At 40.5% G+C, this 17,203-nt stretch overlaps 1 protein-coding gene across 8 annotated transcripts in view; it reads left to right on the plus strand.

The window, feature by feature from the left end:
- Positions 1 to 17,203, plus strand: part of f5 (coagulation factor V) — a 45,452-nt gene that overhangs the window by 14,946 nt on the left and 13,303 nt on the right. For 2 of the 8 annotated variants that reach the window (XM_034885798.1, XM_034885795.1), the window contains exons 13-25: positions 524 to 3,485; positions 3,806 to 3,974; positions 4,513 to 4,749; positions 5,439 to 5,655; positions 5,856 to 6,035; positions 7,775 to 7,891; positions 7,982 to 8,053; positions 8,516 to 8,601; positions 8,811 to 8,966; positions 9,070 to 9,214; positions 10,035 to 10,186; positions 10,688 to 10,870; positions 11,375 to 11,520. In XM_034885798.1, coding sequence (XP_034741689.1) covers positions 524 to 3,485; positions 3,806 to 3,974; positions 4,513 to 4,749; positions 5,439 to 5,655; positions 5,856 to 6,035; positions 7,775 to 7,891; positions 7,982 to 8,053; positions 8,516 to 8,601; positions 8,811 to 8,966; positions 9,070 to 9,214; positions 10,035 to 10,186; positions 10,688 to 10,870; positions 11,375 to 11,520 — 4,822 coding nt within the window. Of the gene's footprint in view, positions 1 to 523; positions 3,486 to 3,805; positions 3,975 to 4,512; positions 4,750 to 5,438; positions 5,656 to 5,855; positions 6,036 to 7,774; positions 7,892 to 7,981; positions 8,054 to 8,515; positions 8,602 to 8,810; positions 8,967 to 9,069; positions 9,215 to 10,034; positions 10,187 to 10,687; positions 10,871 to 11,374; positions 11,794 to 17,058; positions 17,095 to 17,203 lie in introns of those variants that run through there. The other 6 variants (XM_034885799.1, XM_034885796.1, XM_034885800.1 and 3 more) reach the window with 6 other exon arrangements.

Consider the following 17,203-nt stretch of genomic DNA (forward strand, 5'->3'; position numbering starts at 1 on the left):
TAGTTAAAGCTACAGTATTTTGCTTAGTTCCGGCACTTGAGCTGATGCATGCTAATGTCGATTAAACCATTTTGTAAACATTGCCATATTGAGGAACACAGAAATTGTTTTGTGGAGCTGACGAGCTTAATGGCCTTTGTATCAACTCATTTGGCAATGTCTTAAAAGTCTTGTAGGTAGGACTGTGAAGATCCAGGATTTAAAAATCTGAACATTGACAATGTCTCAGTTCCTCCCCCCTTTCTGCTAAAGCCCAAAACAGTCACTAAGCCCCTACCCTTTTAAAAATTACCTTCTTCATGTAGTTCTGCTGGAACATAGGGTCAGTTTCAGCAAATACGACAGAAAGTTTTTTTTTTATAAGGCTTACCTACTGCACCTTGAATTGTTACTGAAGTTCATTAATATAGAATAAACAAAGAAAAACTGTAGCTTTAATGTGTCATCTTAAAGTTTTGCATTTGCAAAGTGACAGTTGCATCGTTTTTACGTGGATGTTTTTTGTGTGTCTTTCTTGAACCAGGTGTCTGGCTCATGGCTTCCCTAAATTCCCATGAGACAACCAAAGCAATGCGTGTAAAGTTTCAGGATGTTGAGTGCTTTCGTGACAACCTGTATGAGTACAGTGACGAATCAATGGACTTTAATGCGTGGAACCCTAAGAGCAAGGATGAAATAAAGAAGGACGAGGAAAAGCCCAAAACTGTGATAGTAACACCAGCTGAGCCAGACATTTACACAGACTTGTTTGCAGATGAATTAGGTCTCAGGTCTATGAAGAACCAATCAAGGGCCTCGAGTCTGGAGCAGCTAGACCTGTCTTTTCTCGACTATGATGCTGTTGATGTTCCCGACAGAGATCCGAATATCACCCTTAATTCCAAGGAGATGAAGAAAAAAAGTGAGACCTCTATTCCAAAGCCAAGTACACTAAATGAGACATTGATTTCAAATAGGGAAGAGGTGGATGAACTGAACCATACAGCGGTTAATTTGCTAAACAAAAGCATGAGCGAGAATACAACACATGTGCAGAACAGTAGTGTGCCATCAGCTTTTGACAATTCATTGGTTTATAAAACAGAGAACACAACCCTGTTATATAGCCCAAATAAATTACTAAATAATGACAGCATAACTACAGAAAGCAGTGCTTTTGTATCAAATCTCATTAATGTTTCAGTGTCTGGAAACACAACCGTTCACATTGCTACGGTTTTATCAATGGTTCAAAATGTATCCGCAGAGATTACCAATCATACTGCAGTATTAAAAGAAACTACCAATCTTAGTGCAGCTTTAAGAGGAGATTCAAGTTCCATCTTGGACACTGAAAAAGTGCACGTAACCCTGACTGGTGATAACCTGACTTCCGTAGGCATGGTCTTGGCAGAGGATTTTGAGGAGAGACTCACCAGAGGGGATGTGTTTTCCTACTCTGTGCCTCAGTCCAATTCCAGCCTAAACAATCTCCACAGTACACCAGAGAAAAACGCCACCTCTATGCCACACAGTTTAAAAAAGGAAGATGAGAATAACACAGCAGCTAATCAGGTTAACGTGTCAGCAGACGGCACAAACTCTCCATTGTCTATTCCAAAGGCCCACGTTGAAGAGGTTAACATCATTAGCATAGAGAGAAGCAACTTGACCATCTCAGAGTTAGAGGTGGAGGCTACAGACAACAAAACCAGTGACAATGACTCCCTGATTACCACCGCCGAGCCGTTTATTTCTATGGCTAATGTTGAAGAAGTTAAAATCATCAGCATAGAAAAAAGCAACTTGGCCATCTCAGATTTAGAAGTGGAGGCCACAGACAACACAACCAGTTATAATGACTCCCTAATCACCCCAGCAAAGCCATCTATTCCGATGGCTGACGTTGTAAAGGTTAGCATCAGCAGCACAGAAAGAAGCAACTTGACTATCTTAGATTTAGAAGTGGAGGCCACAGACAACACAACCAGTGATAATGACTCCCTAATCACCACAGCAAAGCCATCTATTCCGATGGCTGATGTTGTAAAGGTTAGCATCAGCAGCACAGAAAGAAGCAACTTGACTATCTTAGATTTAGAAGTGGAGGCCACAGACAACACAACCAGTGATAATGACTCCCTAATCACCACAGCAGAACCATCTACTCCAATGGCTGATGTTGTAAAGGTTAGCATCAGCAGCACAAAGATAAGCAACTTGACCATTTTAGAATTAGAAGTAACGACCAAAGACAAAGAAACCATTGACAATGACTCCCTGATCAAAGCAGCTGAGCCATCTGTTCCAATGGCCGATGTTGAAGAAGTTAACATCATCATTATAGAAAAAAGCAACTTGACCATCTTAGATTTAGAAGTGGAGGCAAAAGACAACACAACCAGTGATAATGACTCCCTAATCACAACAGCACAGCCATCTATACCAACGGCTGATGATGTGGAGGTTAGCATCAGCAGCACAGAGAGAAGCAACTTGACTATCTTTGAGTTGGAGGTGGACAGTGACAATGACTCCCTGGTGACCACAGTAGATCCTGAGTATGGACTTCAAATGAATTCCACTGAAAGTGTACCTATTTCAGCCAATTCCAGCCTTAAAGATGTAACACAGGTATTGCTTGGAACTGGACCCTTACAGAATATGACAGAAAAAACATTAAGATCAAATTTATCAAAAGAGATTAGTTCAGAGATTTGGGAGAATGTCACAGCACTTCCTGGTGAGTTGAACCACACAGCTCCTGCAGAACGTTTGTCCAATGAGACAGAGCTGTACGTCTGGAGCGATGCGGTGAGAAAGAACAACTCTGGGGGAGCCGTAGACAGCATTGAAGAAGTGCTAATCTACCTCACAGAAAACAAAACGCACGTGATGAAAACCACCAACGTCAAAATGCAGGAGCACAACTGGACTTATGAGGAAACTCACCAAATGGAATTGATGGAGATCCCTGACTACATGATGAAATATTTCGGGAAAGAAACCCCTAAAACGACACCACCTCCAAAGAAGACCAAGAAGGTGAACCTCCGACAGAGGCCTCAGAAGGGCCAAGGCATGAAAACAAAGAGGAGGAAGGAATACAAGCCTCAGGCCGTGAGTGGATTACCATTCTCCCCCCGGGGGTTCAATCCAGGAGTGACCCCGCGTGGGGCACGACCACTTTTAACACAGCCCCTATCTGATGAGGAGGAGCTCATCAACAAGCCTGTGGTCATCGGTGTGCCCAGGCCTGATTTCAGTGACTACGAGCTGTATGTTCCTGGAGACGACCCAGATCATCTAGGGTTGGAGGAAAATGTAAAGGCAGATGAATATGAGTATGTGACATACAAAGATCCCTACAAGGGTGATGAGGACATCAAGAATCTTAACCTGGATGACACAACCAAATACTACTTAAAGTTATCTGGCCCTAATGTCAAGACTTATTTCCTCTCTGCAGAGGAGGTTGAGTGGGACTACGCTGGCTATGGACAGAGGTAAGCTCAGAGACAGAAGTAAGTTAGTAGTTTGTTAGGAAAACGTTTTGGAAAACTTCACAGCAGGTTCTAAGGCTCTAGGTCATTTTTATCGTTTTATTGTCAATATCAACTTGAACACCATAAACACATCCCAAAAGGCTGCGAACATAGTGTGAAAGATACTCCAATTTTTTGTGTTAGTTGATAGAGAATATCACTAGAAAACAACACTTTTACATGTAACTGCCTCTATTTTTTTAGTATTGCCTATCATTCAGCCCTAGGAGGTACAACGCTTCAACATGCAATGATGAAATATTTTCCTGTTATCGTAACAGGAGGCAGGACGAGTCACAACCAAACAGCAGAGAAACTAAGTTCACCAAGGTGGTTTTCCGAGGTTACATGGACAGCAGCTTTAGCACACCTGACGTCCGTGGAGAGATTGATGAGCACCTCGGGATCCTGGGACCTGTCATCAAGGCCGAGGTTGGGCAAAGCATCATGGTAAGACTGTCAGCATCGACTGCAAAGCCAAAATCTGTGTAACTGTTTCAGGATCTCATGTTTTCAAATTGTATTTTCTGTGTGGAGGCTTCACTTTCCTCCTTTTTTATGTCCAAAACTTAGAATTATGTATTTAGAATAAAATAACAAATGTCTGTGTGCTAATACATGAGGTAGTTAGCTTAGCTTAGCACAAAGACTGAAAACAAATGAACTAGCTAGCCATGCACCGTGAACCAAAATCTGTCTACTAGCATTTCTAAAAATCACAAATTAACTCATTAAATCTCATTGATCCGTACAAAAACCCGAAGTGTAATGAAAAAAAAGAAAAGTTTTGGTTTCAAGCGTTATATTTTTGTGGACTATTTCTTGGCCAGGAACAGGGACTTCCTGCAGGGTGCTAGCTGATTCCTCACATTTACAGTCTTTGTGTTAAATTTAGCTAACTGTATTCTGCCTGGCATATTTACAGACATTGATCTTTCAATCTACCTCTCGGCAGGAAAAATAATAACTGTGTCTTTTTGTCTTGTAGGTGGTGTTCAGGAACAAAGCCAACCGTCCGTACTCCTTACATCCAAACGGGGTTTCCTATACCAAGCAGACAGAGGGTTTGTCCTATGAAGATGGCTCTAAGTACTGGTATAAATATGACAACGAGGTTCAACCCAATACCACCTTTACGTATTTATGGAAGGTCAATTCCATGGTTGGGCCAATGGCAGACGAGTCTCACTGTCGGACCTGGGCCTACTATTCAGGCGTTAATCCCGTGAGTATTTTGTACTTTGTAGACAATTGTTAGTAATTTGTACTTTGTAGACAAATTTTTAGTATGTCAGGCATTGGATAAATGCTATTTGCGAATACAAATTAAAGCCACTGTGTAAAGACTGAGTTTCTGAATGTTGCACCTCGCCTTGCAAAACTCTGTTTTGGGAAACAACAACAAACTTTGAGTTAGCCAGCTATTTGCTGAAGTTGAGAAGTTTTAAAGAAAATTTGGATTGTGCAACGAGGCAGGTCTGCTTTTTTCTTACAGGTAATAATAATAATAATAATTATAAGACATTTTATTTATGGGTTCCTTACATTTAAAAAGGCAAATATAATTAAATTACAAAAATGATGGTAATGATTTACAAAGAATATGTTTACGACATTTATTATCTGACTGGGAGGTTTTGGTACCGATTGGCAGGGATTTGCCATGGATAAAATACACACAGCGATACACTGGTAAGAGCTAATGACGTACTGTATGTGTGAAGGAGCCTGACCTTAATCTGCAGCGCTGTAGAGATCCGAGCAAGCAAGACTAGAATGAAAGTAAATGTATGAACTTTCACCAGGATTGTGTGATTTCTCTACAAACCCAGATGTGTTTGGGTTGAGCAAAGTGGAAGTTATTCACATTTATTTTAAGCCAATATTGAACCTAGCGCATGATCTGTCTCTTAGGAAAGAGACATCCACTCTGGCTTGATTGGGCCTTTGCTGGTGTGTCGAGAGGGAACCCTGAATAGGGAGTCAACTGACATGAGGGAGTTCACGCTGCTTTTCATGACCTTCGATGAGTCGCAGAGCTGGTACTACAAGGAGAACCACGAGATGATGCAGAGGAAAAGCCGAAGGAGATTTATGGAGACCAACTCCAATGAGAACCTCAAGTTCCACTGTAATGCATTATGTACCTTTGACAAGCCTAAAGCCTATAGTTAACCTAGGGTTATATCACATGCTAATTACACTTTTGGTAATATATTCTTGTGTCAACATGTGTAGGTATAACTGAACCGCAATAACTTTTCTTCCATGCATTCAAGATTTATCAGTTAAAAAACTGATAAAACTGTCTTTTTGTCTGTTGTTTCCAAGCCATTAATGGCATTACATACAACCTGAAGGGCCTGAGGATGTACACCAAGCAGCTGGTGTGCTGGTACCTGATCAACATGGGTTCTCCCAAAGACTTTCAGAGCGTCCACTTCCACGGACAGACGTTCCTCCACAAGAAGACCACCAGCTACAGACAGGCCGTCTACCCACTGCTGCCTGGTGAGCAACACCACGTCTGTTTCTTCTGTTGGTTTTCTGCTTTCACGTTTTGAATAGAGGTATTAAAACTGCTCTGGAACTTCATCCACAGTGGAACTCTTGTAAAAAATATATATATATATATATATATATATATATATATATATATATATATATATATATATATATAATATACTGTACATATGAAAACAGACTTTTCATTTTAGTCCAACATACGATGTAGCAGGTTTTGTTAATGCGCCATATGGTCGGTAGCCTAGTACAGGGAAAAAGTTAGTGAACATGTAAATATAGAACAAAACACAAAATATAAAATAAACATGTTAGTATGTAATAGAAGGGAAGAACAATGTAAATATAGCTTACACTTAGGGCTGGGCCATTTGGAGAAAACCATACATCACAATATGTTTTTACCAAATATCTCGATAACGATGTTGCAGCAATATTTTAGTGTTGACTAGTGGTGCTTTCAGAAAATATTTACACAACAATATTTGTGATAAATAATCGTCATTAATGTGGAGAAAATGACTGAGTGGGTAAAGGCAAATAACAGAACAGTTGCAACAGTCTCGTAGTATCACTTACTGTACGTCATATTACGATATCAAATATCCAATATCAAAGACAATATCTAGCCTCACATCACGATATCAATATATATTCATATATTGCCCAGCTCTAATTACACTCTACACAAATGCACACAGAATGTCCACACTGTTTCACAGCTTGCGGCATGCAGAGCCCGATCTCTTAAAGATGCATTACTGTAAGTGATCTTGTGCAAGTATTGTTGATATATGAAATCAACTGTCCAACAAATACCCCTAAAAATGTATTGGATTACATGACTTTCTACATCTTTAATTACCATGTGGTGATAAAGCAACTCCACAGCCAACAGCTCCCCCTACTGACCAAACTGCCGTAGGGATATTGAATTTATATTGATATATATTGGAGGCAATCTAGTGGAGCGTTTTAGGGAATTCAGCACAAGAGGTGTATAGTATTTGAATTGACAATAGCTCAAAACTGTAATGCAGACAGTGGTGGAAGAAGTATTCAGATCCTTACCTTCAGTAAAAGTACTAATACCACACTGCAAAAGTACTCTGTTTGAATTTAATATGAATATGTTACTTAAAAGTATGTATGTTTCATCAGGAAAATGTACTTAAAGTATCAAAGTAAATTTCAGAAGAATCCTCACATTTCAGAAACTGGAAACAATCCAAACTGTTCTGTCATGTGTTTAATGGTCTAATCTTTTCAGCTGGATCTCTAGGCCTTCGTAGTGTTGGGTAGTTTAATGTAAAATTAAATCTATGTTTTGTGTGTGTGTTTGTGTGTGTGTCTGTGTGTGTGTGTCTGTGTGTGTGTTAGGTTATATTAGGCTGAATAAACTTTTTTTTAAATAAGTTTATTTAAAGTATCTGGGCACCTTTGCCTAATACTGAAAGTATTTTCAGTAAAGTGTATGTTCCTGTGGAGTAAAAAGTACAGTATTTCTCTTTGGAATGTGGCGGAGTAGAAATAGAAAGTGGCATGAAAAAAAAAAGACTCAGTAAAGTGAAGTACAAGTACCTCAACATTTGTACTTAAGTACTTGAGTTGATGTCTGAGGTACATTTCACCTCTGAATGAAGAGAATATGCAGCTACATTGGAGGTCAACAAACGTAGCAGACACAGTGTGTTTCAACGTAATTTCCTTTCCAAACTGTGTTTCAGGGAGCTTTGCTACTCTGGAGATGTTTCCATCCAAACCGGGCCTGTGGCAGCTGGAGACGGAAGTTGGTTTCAACCAACAGAAGGGCATGCAGACCCTCTTTCTGGTTCTAGATAACGGTACAAACAACTATAAAACACCCTGCAGCATTTAGACATTCTGTTATGCTTTGCTTTTATATTGAGATATTACATTATGTTTCATCTAAGAGTGCTACCGTCCGCTGGGCTTGGAATCAGGCAGTGTGAAAGACAGCCAGATCACAGCGATCAACACTAGAGGTACAGTAGCAACCATAGACCGATATACGGTCTATGGTAGCAACGCACCTATCTGTAGTACTACTGCAATCACCATGACTTTTGGAATGATCGTATAGGGCTAAAGCTAACAATCATTTTCATTGTCGATTCATCTGAAAATGAATGCATTAGTTGTTTGGTTTATAAAATGTTCAGGAAATGGCCAAAAAAAAAATAGATCTGTGAAAAGCCCAAGATGACGTCCTCAAATGTCTTTTTTTGTCCAAAACTCAAAGATATTCAGTTTACTGTCACAGAGAAGAGAATATTCCCTAATAATTCACATTTGAGTAGCCAGAATCAGAGACTTTTTTTTACTTTTTTCCATAAAAATGGCTCAATCCGTCTATTCAATTATCAAAATAGTTGGCGATTAATTTGATAGTTAACAATGAATTATTGCTGTAATCGTCACAAATGACAATATTTCCATCTTTGAAGGAAACTGGAAGCCCCATCTTGCCAGATTGAACAATCCGGGTAAATTCAACGCATGGAGTACAGAGCAGAACAAGAGCTGGATTCAGGTATGTGTTGTCACTGTGTATGTAAATATAGAGCAAGGGGGGGAGGGGGGAGGGAAGAGTTCAATTATTTAATTATTGGTTTTGTTAATGTACAGTACCAGTCAAAAGTTTGAACGTGCTTACGCATTTACTTGAATATACCCTGTACTGTATATGTATATATTATATGTAAAAAAAAAACTGCTACCTTTGGACTTCCCCCTGCACAGGTGGACTTCCAACGGCCAGTTGTAATCAGCCAGGTGGCCACGCAGGGAGCCAAGCAGATGTTCCTTTCCCAATATGTGGTCAAGTACTCCATCTCCTACAGCACCGACCGCCAGAAGTGGATCTTCTACAAGGGCGACAGCAGGGACCTCAGGAAGGTGGGAGAAGTTTGATCTCTTTTAATCAGTGCCAACATCAATAGATACAAGCTAAGACAGAAGTGTGTTAACACCATTTGTCTGTCTATCCTCCCTTCACCAGGTATTCCCTGGGAACCAGGACGCCCACACAGAAAAGAAAAACATCTTATTTCCTCCTGTGGTTGGACGCTTTATCAGGCTCCATCCCATCAACTGGTACGGCAAAGCCACAGTCCGCATGGAGCTCTTCGGCTGTGAGCTCGACGGTGAGAGGTTACTGTACATGGGCGTAAGGTGGAATTCTTTTTTCAAATTCACAAAAAATACATAATCCACTTTTGGAAAATCAACAGAGGCTTCACGATACAATAACATCACGATACAATAACATCACGATACAATAACATCACGATACTATAACATCACGATACTATAACATCCCGATATAATAACATTACGATACTATAACATCACAATACAATAACATCACGATACTATAACATCACGATACTATAACATCCCGATACAATAACATCACGATACGATAACATCACAATACAATAACATCACGATACGATAACATCACAATACAATAACATCACGATACTATAACATCACGATACAATGACATCACGATACGATAACATCACGATACAATAACATCACGATACAATAACATCACGATACGATAACATCACGATACAATAACATCACGATACGATAACATCACAATACAATAACATGACGATACGATAACATCACAATACAATAACATCACGATACAATAACATCACGATACGATAACATCACGATACAATAACATCACGATACGATAACATCACGATACAATAACATCACGATACGATAACATCACGATACAATAACATCACGATACAATAACATCACAATACAATAACATCACGATACTATAACATCACGATATGATGATTTTCCAGTCAAGTTTAGTGTCTGCTACCTTAAAGGTATGAGTTCCGATACCCAGCCCTAGTGTACACACACAGTGTGTACTCCAGTAGTGAAAGAGAGTTGGTTCTATAAATGCAACCCTTCTAATCTATATGTCAGGTTGCTCTGTGCCTCTGGGGATGGAGAGCAGACTGATAAAAGACCATCAAATCACAGCCAGCTCCACAGCTTCCAGCTGGTACTCCGGACCCTGGAAACCCTCTCTCGCACGCCTCAACACACAGGGAACCATCAATGCATGGCAGGCTAAGGTACAAATCCTAAAACTGACATGACAGGTCAAAATTAATGAATTGAAATTAATTGTAAGCATCAGGTAGAAAGTTATGTTCCTGTAACACAGGATCTGAGGGACCTGCTAGCACTACACACGCTTACACGCCCCTCAAAACCCTTAAATGTGTGAATTGTATGCCTTTGTAGTTGATCACAAAAAACAACATGAGAAAAACTATTATTTTACACATTACAGTTAAACAAGTAAACTCTTATTTGTCTTGTGTTTTGAAGGACACTCTCACTTTCTCCTCCCAAAAGCTAAACTCAGTCAGGCAACATTTAAATCATCTTTCCAAAAGTCAACAAGAAATGTTGTTATATAATCGTGATTCAAAATAATTGTGTATATGTTATCTTTCCATAAGCAAGCCCCAGTAAATTAAACATTATATAAATTATTTCAGATGGTCAGAAAGGCATCCTACAAGTCAAACCTCTCTCTCTCTCTCTCTCTTTCTATCTCTCTTCCACAGCATGGGGACATGAACCAGTGGCTTCAGGTGGAGCTTCCCACAATTAAGAAGATCACAGGTATCATGACGCAAGGAGCCAAGTCTCTGGGGAAAGAGATGTACGTCATGTCCTACGCTCTACAGTACAGCAACAATGGGATCCACTGGAACCAGTACACAGATGATGAGAGCGTCCCTTTCAAGGTGAGCAGCAGCCAAATCACATGGGAAATGAAATTTCATGAATCCGGTCACGGTGTGAGTTAGACTCGCTTTGCCAGACCCTCCTCCAAAACGCGCTAAAGGAAGGTCTGACTACTCCACAAAGCATTCGGGGATGGGAGGAAAACAGGCTCTGGTCTAATGAGCGGCGCTAAGCTCCACACAGAGACACTCAAAAATACTCGTCCGAGAGAAAACTCAAATTTGGACGGATTGTCTAGCTAGCTGTCTGGATTTACCCTGCAGAGATCTGAGGAGCAGGTAACCATAGTCCTCAGAAACCGGATTTAAAATTCCAAGAAAGCAAAAAGAAAGAAAGACAGAAAAAAGAAAATACAAGCATGTGGAGGAAATTCCTGAGGCAACAGAGCAATCCCGGAAGTGGAATGTCATGCACATAGACTACGTGTGAGTGGACGAGAGAAGTGATTCTAACCAATTTTGTTGTCTCTCTCTTTCTCTCTCTCTCTCTCTAACCAAATCCAGACTTTTTTGGGAAATACCAGTAACAACGACCCCGTGAAAAACTACATCTACCCTCCTATTTTTTCCCGCTTCATCCGAATCATCCCAATAAGCTGGATGAACTCCATCACTATGAGAATAGAACTACTGGGCTGTGACTTTGAGTGATACATCCATCCATTCCTTTCTTAGTCATGTCAGGCTCATCATATGTGCAAAGTGCTTTTGTTGTACAAATATATGGCCAGTAAAATTAGTTGTAAAACTCAGTGGTAAGCGTAGTACGCATGAGTTATCCCTTTTGTCAATAGTTGTATGTATTTTTGAAATACTAGTTGTATTTTAAGCTGATATGTGACATCAGAAATGAATATAAATGAATGTAAATATGTTAGGACAGATATAATTTATTTTTTAATAAAAAATAATTACCATTTTTATTTTTTCAGTGTCCAGCTCAGTGACGTATGGGTACATGAATCCATTTTTGATTCTGGATGTGTCTGTATCCTATGTATGGAGTGTGAGAACTAGCTAACGTTATTGTTAGTTAGCACGTTAGCTTGCTAATTCAACCCGGCCCTGGGTGACACCGGGCTACACTGGTTAAAGATAACGAGCCAAACAAAGTTGTCAGTCATCTGGCGAGAGCACTATGGTTCCTACACTGTGACAGAGTGTGAATAAAACATTAGGTTGTTACATTTCACTAATTTAGTAGCCGGTAGTGTAATTTTGACATTGTTCAACCGGAAGAAAAACCCTGTTGGGTGTGAAAGGATTGCCACCTACTGTACCTGACGAAGGCATTGTTTTCGGGGGGGATGCAGGGGATTTGTCCTGCCCCAATATTTAGAAGACGTAGTATTTGTCCCCCCTCTCCTGTCATTCTTCCCAGTCTTTCTTGTTCACACATAAGGGAAGTACCGCCATAACCCGGTAATTCACTAACCAGGGTAATAGTGCGTTCCATTAACCTCCGGACTCGGCAAAGCTGGGAATGACGTCACACTCGAGTTAAATGCGTTCCATTTACAACTCGGATTTTCATTGGTTCATTGTTGTTGTAACCTGTGCTCAAAATCCAACATGGCTGCTCTGTGCATCAACAGCTGGGATAGATGTGGCAACATACAGTTATTGCACACAGTGCTGTCCATCTTCTCTCTGTGGACATGTTATGCTGTTTATATGCACAAAAAACAGTGTACTGCGATGTTATAAACTGGCATTTCTAACAATGGCTAACCTGGCTACAGTAGAGCTGATGAAAACAATGGCAATCCAACTTGTAAATGGCACACTTTCAACTTGGATGTAACGTCATTCCCAGCTTCGGCTTCCAGGATCCAAGGTCAAAGTTGGACTCAAGCACCCTGACCTTGGATTTCCAAACTTGAACTCAGGCAACCACAAGTAGCCTTAGCCTGGCTCTGCCTTCCTACTTACTTCCACTCAATTCTCATTTTCCTTCAGAACGTTGTCTGGGCTTGCAGTATCTTCACGTTTTTTCTCCGGCCAATCATTACCTGTTCATCAAAAGAACAGAGGGAATGGCTGAGAAAGATGACGTTAAGGTTGTGCCCTAGTCTGAGCTGTTTTTCTGAGCAAAGCAATTCAGTTTGTTGTGGAAACGCTGATGAATATCCAGAAGTTAAAGCCCGAGAAAGAACCATCTTTGCTGAGTTTTGTTGGTGGCCATGATGTTGTGGCCCTCTTCTCTATGGGGCTCGGGAACCGTTTGATTTTCCAGCTCGCTCCATGAGTGGGGAAGGAGTTGGCTAAGCTTGCAATGCTAAGCCGACGTCACGACCAAACGTTAGCCATTGGTTATGACTTGTAAATGGAAAGCATTCAACTCGGGTGCGATGTCATTTCCAGCTTCGGCTTCTGAGTTCTGAAGTAAGTGGAACGCACAGACTGATGCCAAGTTCCCAGCTCGGAAATGAATGGTCAGGGGGCGTGTTTCCGACTTTGACCTCAGAAAAATCTGACTTCTGAGTACAATGGAATGCACTATAATACCATACCCGCTTACTGCTGTGCATGTTAACTACCGTGGAAGTGTCTTGTACAGCGAGAGAGGAATTTTGTTGACTTGCTGGTGTGCCAAATAGCCAAATCCCATGATGGGCACAATGCTTCCCCTTTTGGGTCTCGTATCATGTCCTGTGGGAGCCATTTGTATCCACCTTATTTGGTTAGGTTAATTTAGTTATTTATTGTAGCCACTTGGGGGAGTATTGCAGTCGGTGTGGTACGTCACTGGGAATAAGGTATATTTACAGGTGCGGTAATCAGTGAGGAAAGGTGTTGATGGCGGGGAACACACGGTTCTTACCGTAGCCGTGAACACGCCACAACATTTCATTAATCAGCACTAAGTGAAGTACTATTTTATGTGAAGTACCCATTTTTCTACTTTTATAATAAACGGGAACACCACCCAATCAATGCTTGGACTCAAGATCTTTATGCTATGCGTTGAGAGCACCATGGCATCACTACTGAGGCTTATAGGATAGCCTCCACATGTCCATTACAGGTGTATAGCATATGTAAATGTCTACCTCCCCCAAGAGAGACTTGTCTACTCCGCACTAGAAATAATCAAATGGTTGTAACAGGAAGGTGGCAGATGTATTAGCTACTACCGTAAAATGTGTTGTCCTAAGGTTATCAGTTTGTTTATATTTCTCGTACTCCAGTTTCGAATACTGTCTAGGCGAGAAAGGTGAAGAGCGTGCTACTCATTTTACCCCTTTCAGCGACGAGTGAAAACGGTCAGTGTGTGTCTACGGTGCATCAGTAGTAACATTAAAGGAAAAAGAAGTGGTGTTAGAATAAATGGCAGGGTAAAGTTTAACTCTATCATATTTGTCTAACAACCAAAAGGTAACCCCCACAAACACAGTCAGGAAACGGAGAACAAGGATACATTATGACCCCTAAATCTTCGTGGTGGATACCATGTCTGCCCTTTCCGTCCATGTCCGTGTCTGTCCGTTGCTGAAGAGGTGTGTCGTCACAGCAAGCCTGCTGTGGGCCTTTCAAAGCATCGTGAATAATTATATGAATAATCAACTCATGCACATTATAGAAGGACATATGAAATCATGCTTAAATGTAATTTTCCCATTACAAAACACACTGACTGATATCTTCTCATGGTGTCTCAAAGGTGTCACTTTTAGCACCTCAGCTGAGGCCGAGGCCCCTCGTAAAGCAGCACCTCGGGGCCTCCTGAGTCAACAGACACATGCAGCTGCAAACACATGCCGTGTTTATCCAAATGCTGATCATGTGAAACTGGGCACCGGAGGTGTGAAAGTCTCAGCATGGCTGCGCTGTGTGCTGCTGATCCGTAGAGACAAATCCACTCCCAGGTAGCTGGATTGGACGACTGGCTGTCTGGGAGGACTGTCGATTCACGTCTGGGAAACAAGTGACACCAAGCCGATGTGTTACAAAATACTATATGGTGCTCCTAAAGGGGGACATTTTCATTTAATTTCAGTTATTTCAACGCACATTAAATATTAAAGTACTTTGAAATGTTAATATATTGTTCAATTTAAATAATTTTTGATTTAAAAAAGATTCTATAAAAGAGCCTTTTCTATGTAATTTTTTAGTTTTTTAAGAATCAGTTAAGGAGTCGGAATCATATACGTGTATTATATCAGTGTTTCTCAAATAGGGGTACACACACCCCTGAGTGTGGAATGGAGTACTGCAGGGGGTATGTGGGATTTTTAAATTTAAAAGTGAGGCTTTTGATGTCTACCCAAAAAGGTTGTGCAGGTCAGGGGGGTACTTGGATGAAAAAATAGTTCAAGGTTGTACATTATTTGAAATGTAAAAGTAAAAGTTTAAGAAGCACAGCACATGTCACTGAATTAAAATGATGCTTTAATGTGTTCATCTGTTTAATGTTGAAGCATCAGAATGTATTAGTTGATTTACATTTTGTAATAAGTGCACAGCTTCTTTAGGATGACAGCAGCTCAGTCTGTATGGAGTTGGGTTGGGAACCCGAGGGTTCAAGTCCCCATTGTAACCGTACGTTCACACCGCCACCGACTTGAGCGTCTAAAGTTACTGGAAGTCATTCATTTTCGATGGAATAGTAATAAAAAAAGTTTAATAGTAATTTTGGGGATCAATAAAGAGTAGCCTATATATTTAAATTTAGAGCTTAGCTGTACCAGAGTTAAATCACATCCGTAGCAGGATGAAAAACGTAATGGAAGAGGAAAGGGCACGCTGTAATTGTTTGCTTCAGGACAGTTTAACAGCTGTGTTGAAGCCAAACAGCACATGACAACTGACAGTTCATCTCAACTCCAGGTCCAGGTCCCCACTTGCTTCAGACCTTACCGCTGTATGTTTGATACGGTCGAAAGCTCAGGAACAAGTGAGTGAGTCGAGATTGTTTCGTCTGTTAAACCATTTGTTTTCTCAGCATTTTTGATAAATATGAATCACTCCGCTCCATCACTCAACTAAGCAATCAGAGGCTGAAAACATCAGGTGCAGTTGTGACAGATCACCAGTAGATGTCGCTCTAACTTCACCTATGCAGATCTGTTCTACATTACTATTTTGCTATTAGGAAATCTAATATGAAGTTATTTTGGGGATCCTTGCTTTACAATTACAGAAGCCCAGATTATCATGGGATGGATTCAGCTGATTTGTCAGCTAAACATTCATTGTGTTCAGTGTGAACTGAACTCTTCTCCAGTGGTGTGACAAATATAGGGTTCCAGATTAGTAAATGCTCTTTACTCCAAATTCTCACCCCACTTATGTTATGTACCTTAAAAATAGTCACATCAGAGAATGTGTCTCTCTCTAGGTGGCAACAGTTGTTGTGTTCTATATTCCGTTTTTTTTACCCAGAGAGTAGATATAAACAGTAGTGGAAGAAGAATCCTTCACTTTATTAAAGTACTAATACCACACTGTAAAAATACTCTGCTACAAGCAAAAGTATTGCATTCAAAATGTTATTTAAGTAAAAGTACGGAAGTATCATCAGGAACATGTAGTTACAGTATTAAAAGTAAAAGTACCCACTACAGAAAAATCCTCCTGTCTTATCATTTCAGCTGGACATTTTTGGGTAGCCCATTTATAGTAAAACATCATATTTTATAAAATACACGTGTATTGCGTGTACAAATCTTGATTTGTAAAGTAACTAAAGCTGTCCGATGAGTGTAGTGGAGTAAAAAGTAGATTATATCTCTCTGAGATGTAGCGGAGTAGAAGTAGAAAGTGGCGTGAAAAGACTCAAGAAAAGTACAAGTACCTCAAAATTTGTACTTGAGTACTTGAGTAAATGTAGGCTACTTAGTTACATTCCACCACTGCTTAAGAGTATCAGAGAAGAACAATTGTTTGCTTCTGATTTGAAGTAAAATTATTAAACTGGCAACTTATAATGGTTATTAGAACGAGCTACATAGAGAAGATTCATAGCTCAGTTATGTAACTTACATATCAGATCCTAAATGAGACTGGGTGCCGGTCCCAGCTTGGTCTCGCCCTGGCATCATCTGCCTGGTGATACAAGATGAAAAGCACTGGGTCATGATTATTAATATCTCGGGATGTCAGCTCTGCCTGGCAGGCCACACACAGCCTGTTTACAAACAGACTTTATGATGGAGACGTCAGGGGAACGTGACAGCGATGTAGCACGCACACAGGCACGCAAACACACACGGGCGCGCGCGCTCTCACACACGAAAACATATACGTACAAAACACTAGGGCGCACACTCACGAGCGCGCGCACACGCACACCCACACGCATGCATATAAACACGGGTGCGCACACAC

Source organism: Etheostoma cragini, chromosome 11 (genome assembly GCF_013103735.1).
Source record: "Etheostoma cragini isolate CJK2018 chromosome 11, CSU_Ecrag_1.0, whole genome shotgun sequence".
In the NCBI taxonomy this organism is placed as follows: Eukaryota; Metazoa; Chordata; class Actinopteri; order Perciformes; family Percidae; genus Etheostoma; species Etheostoma cragini.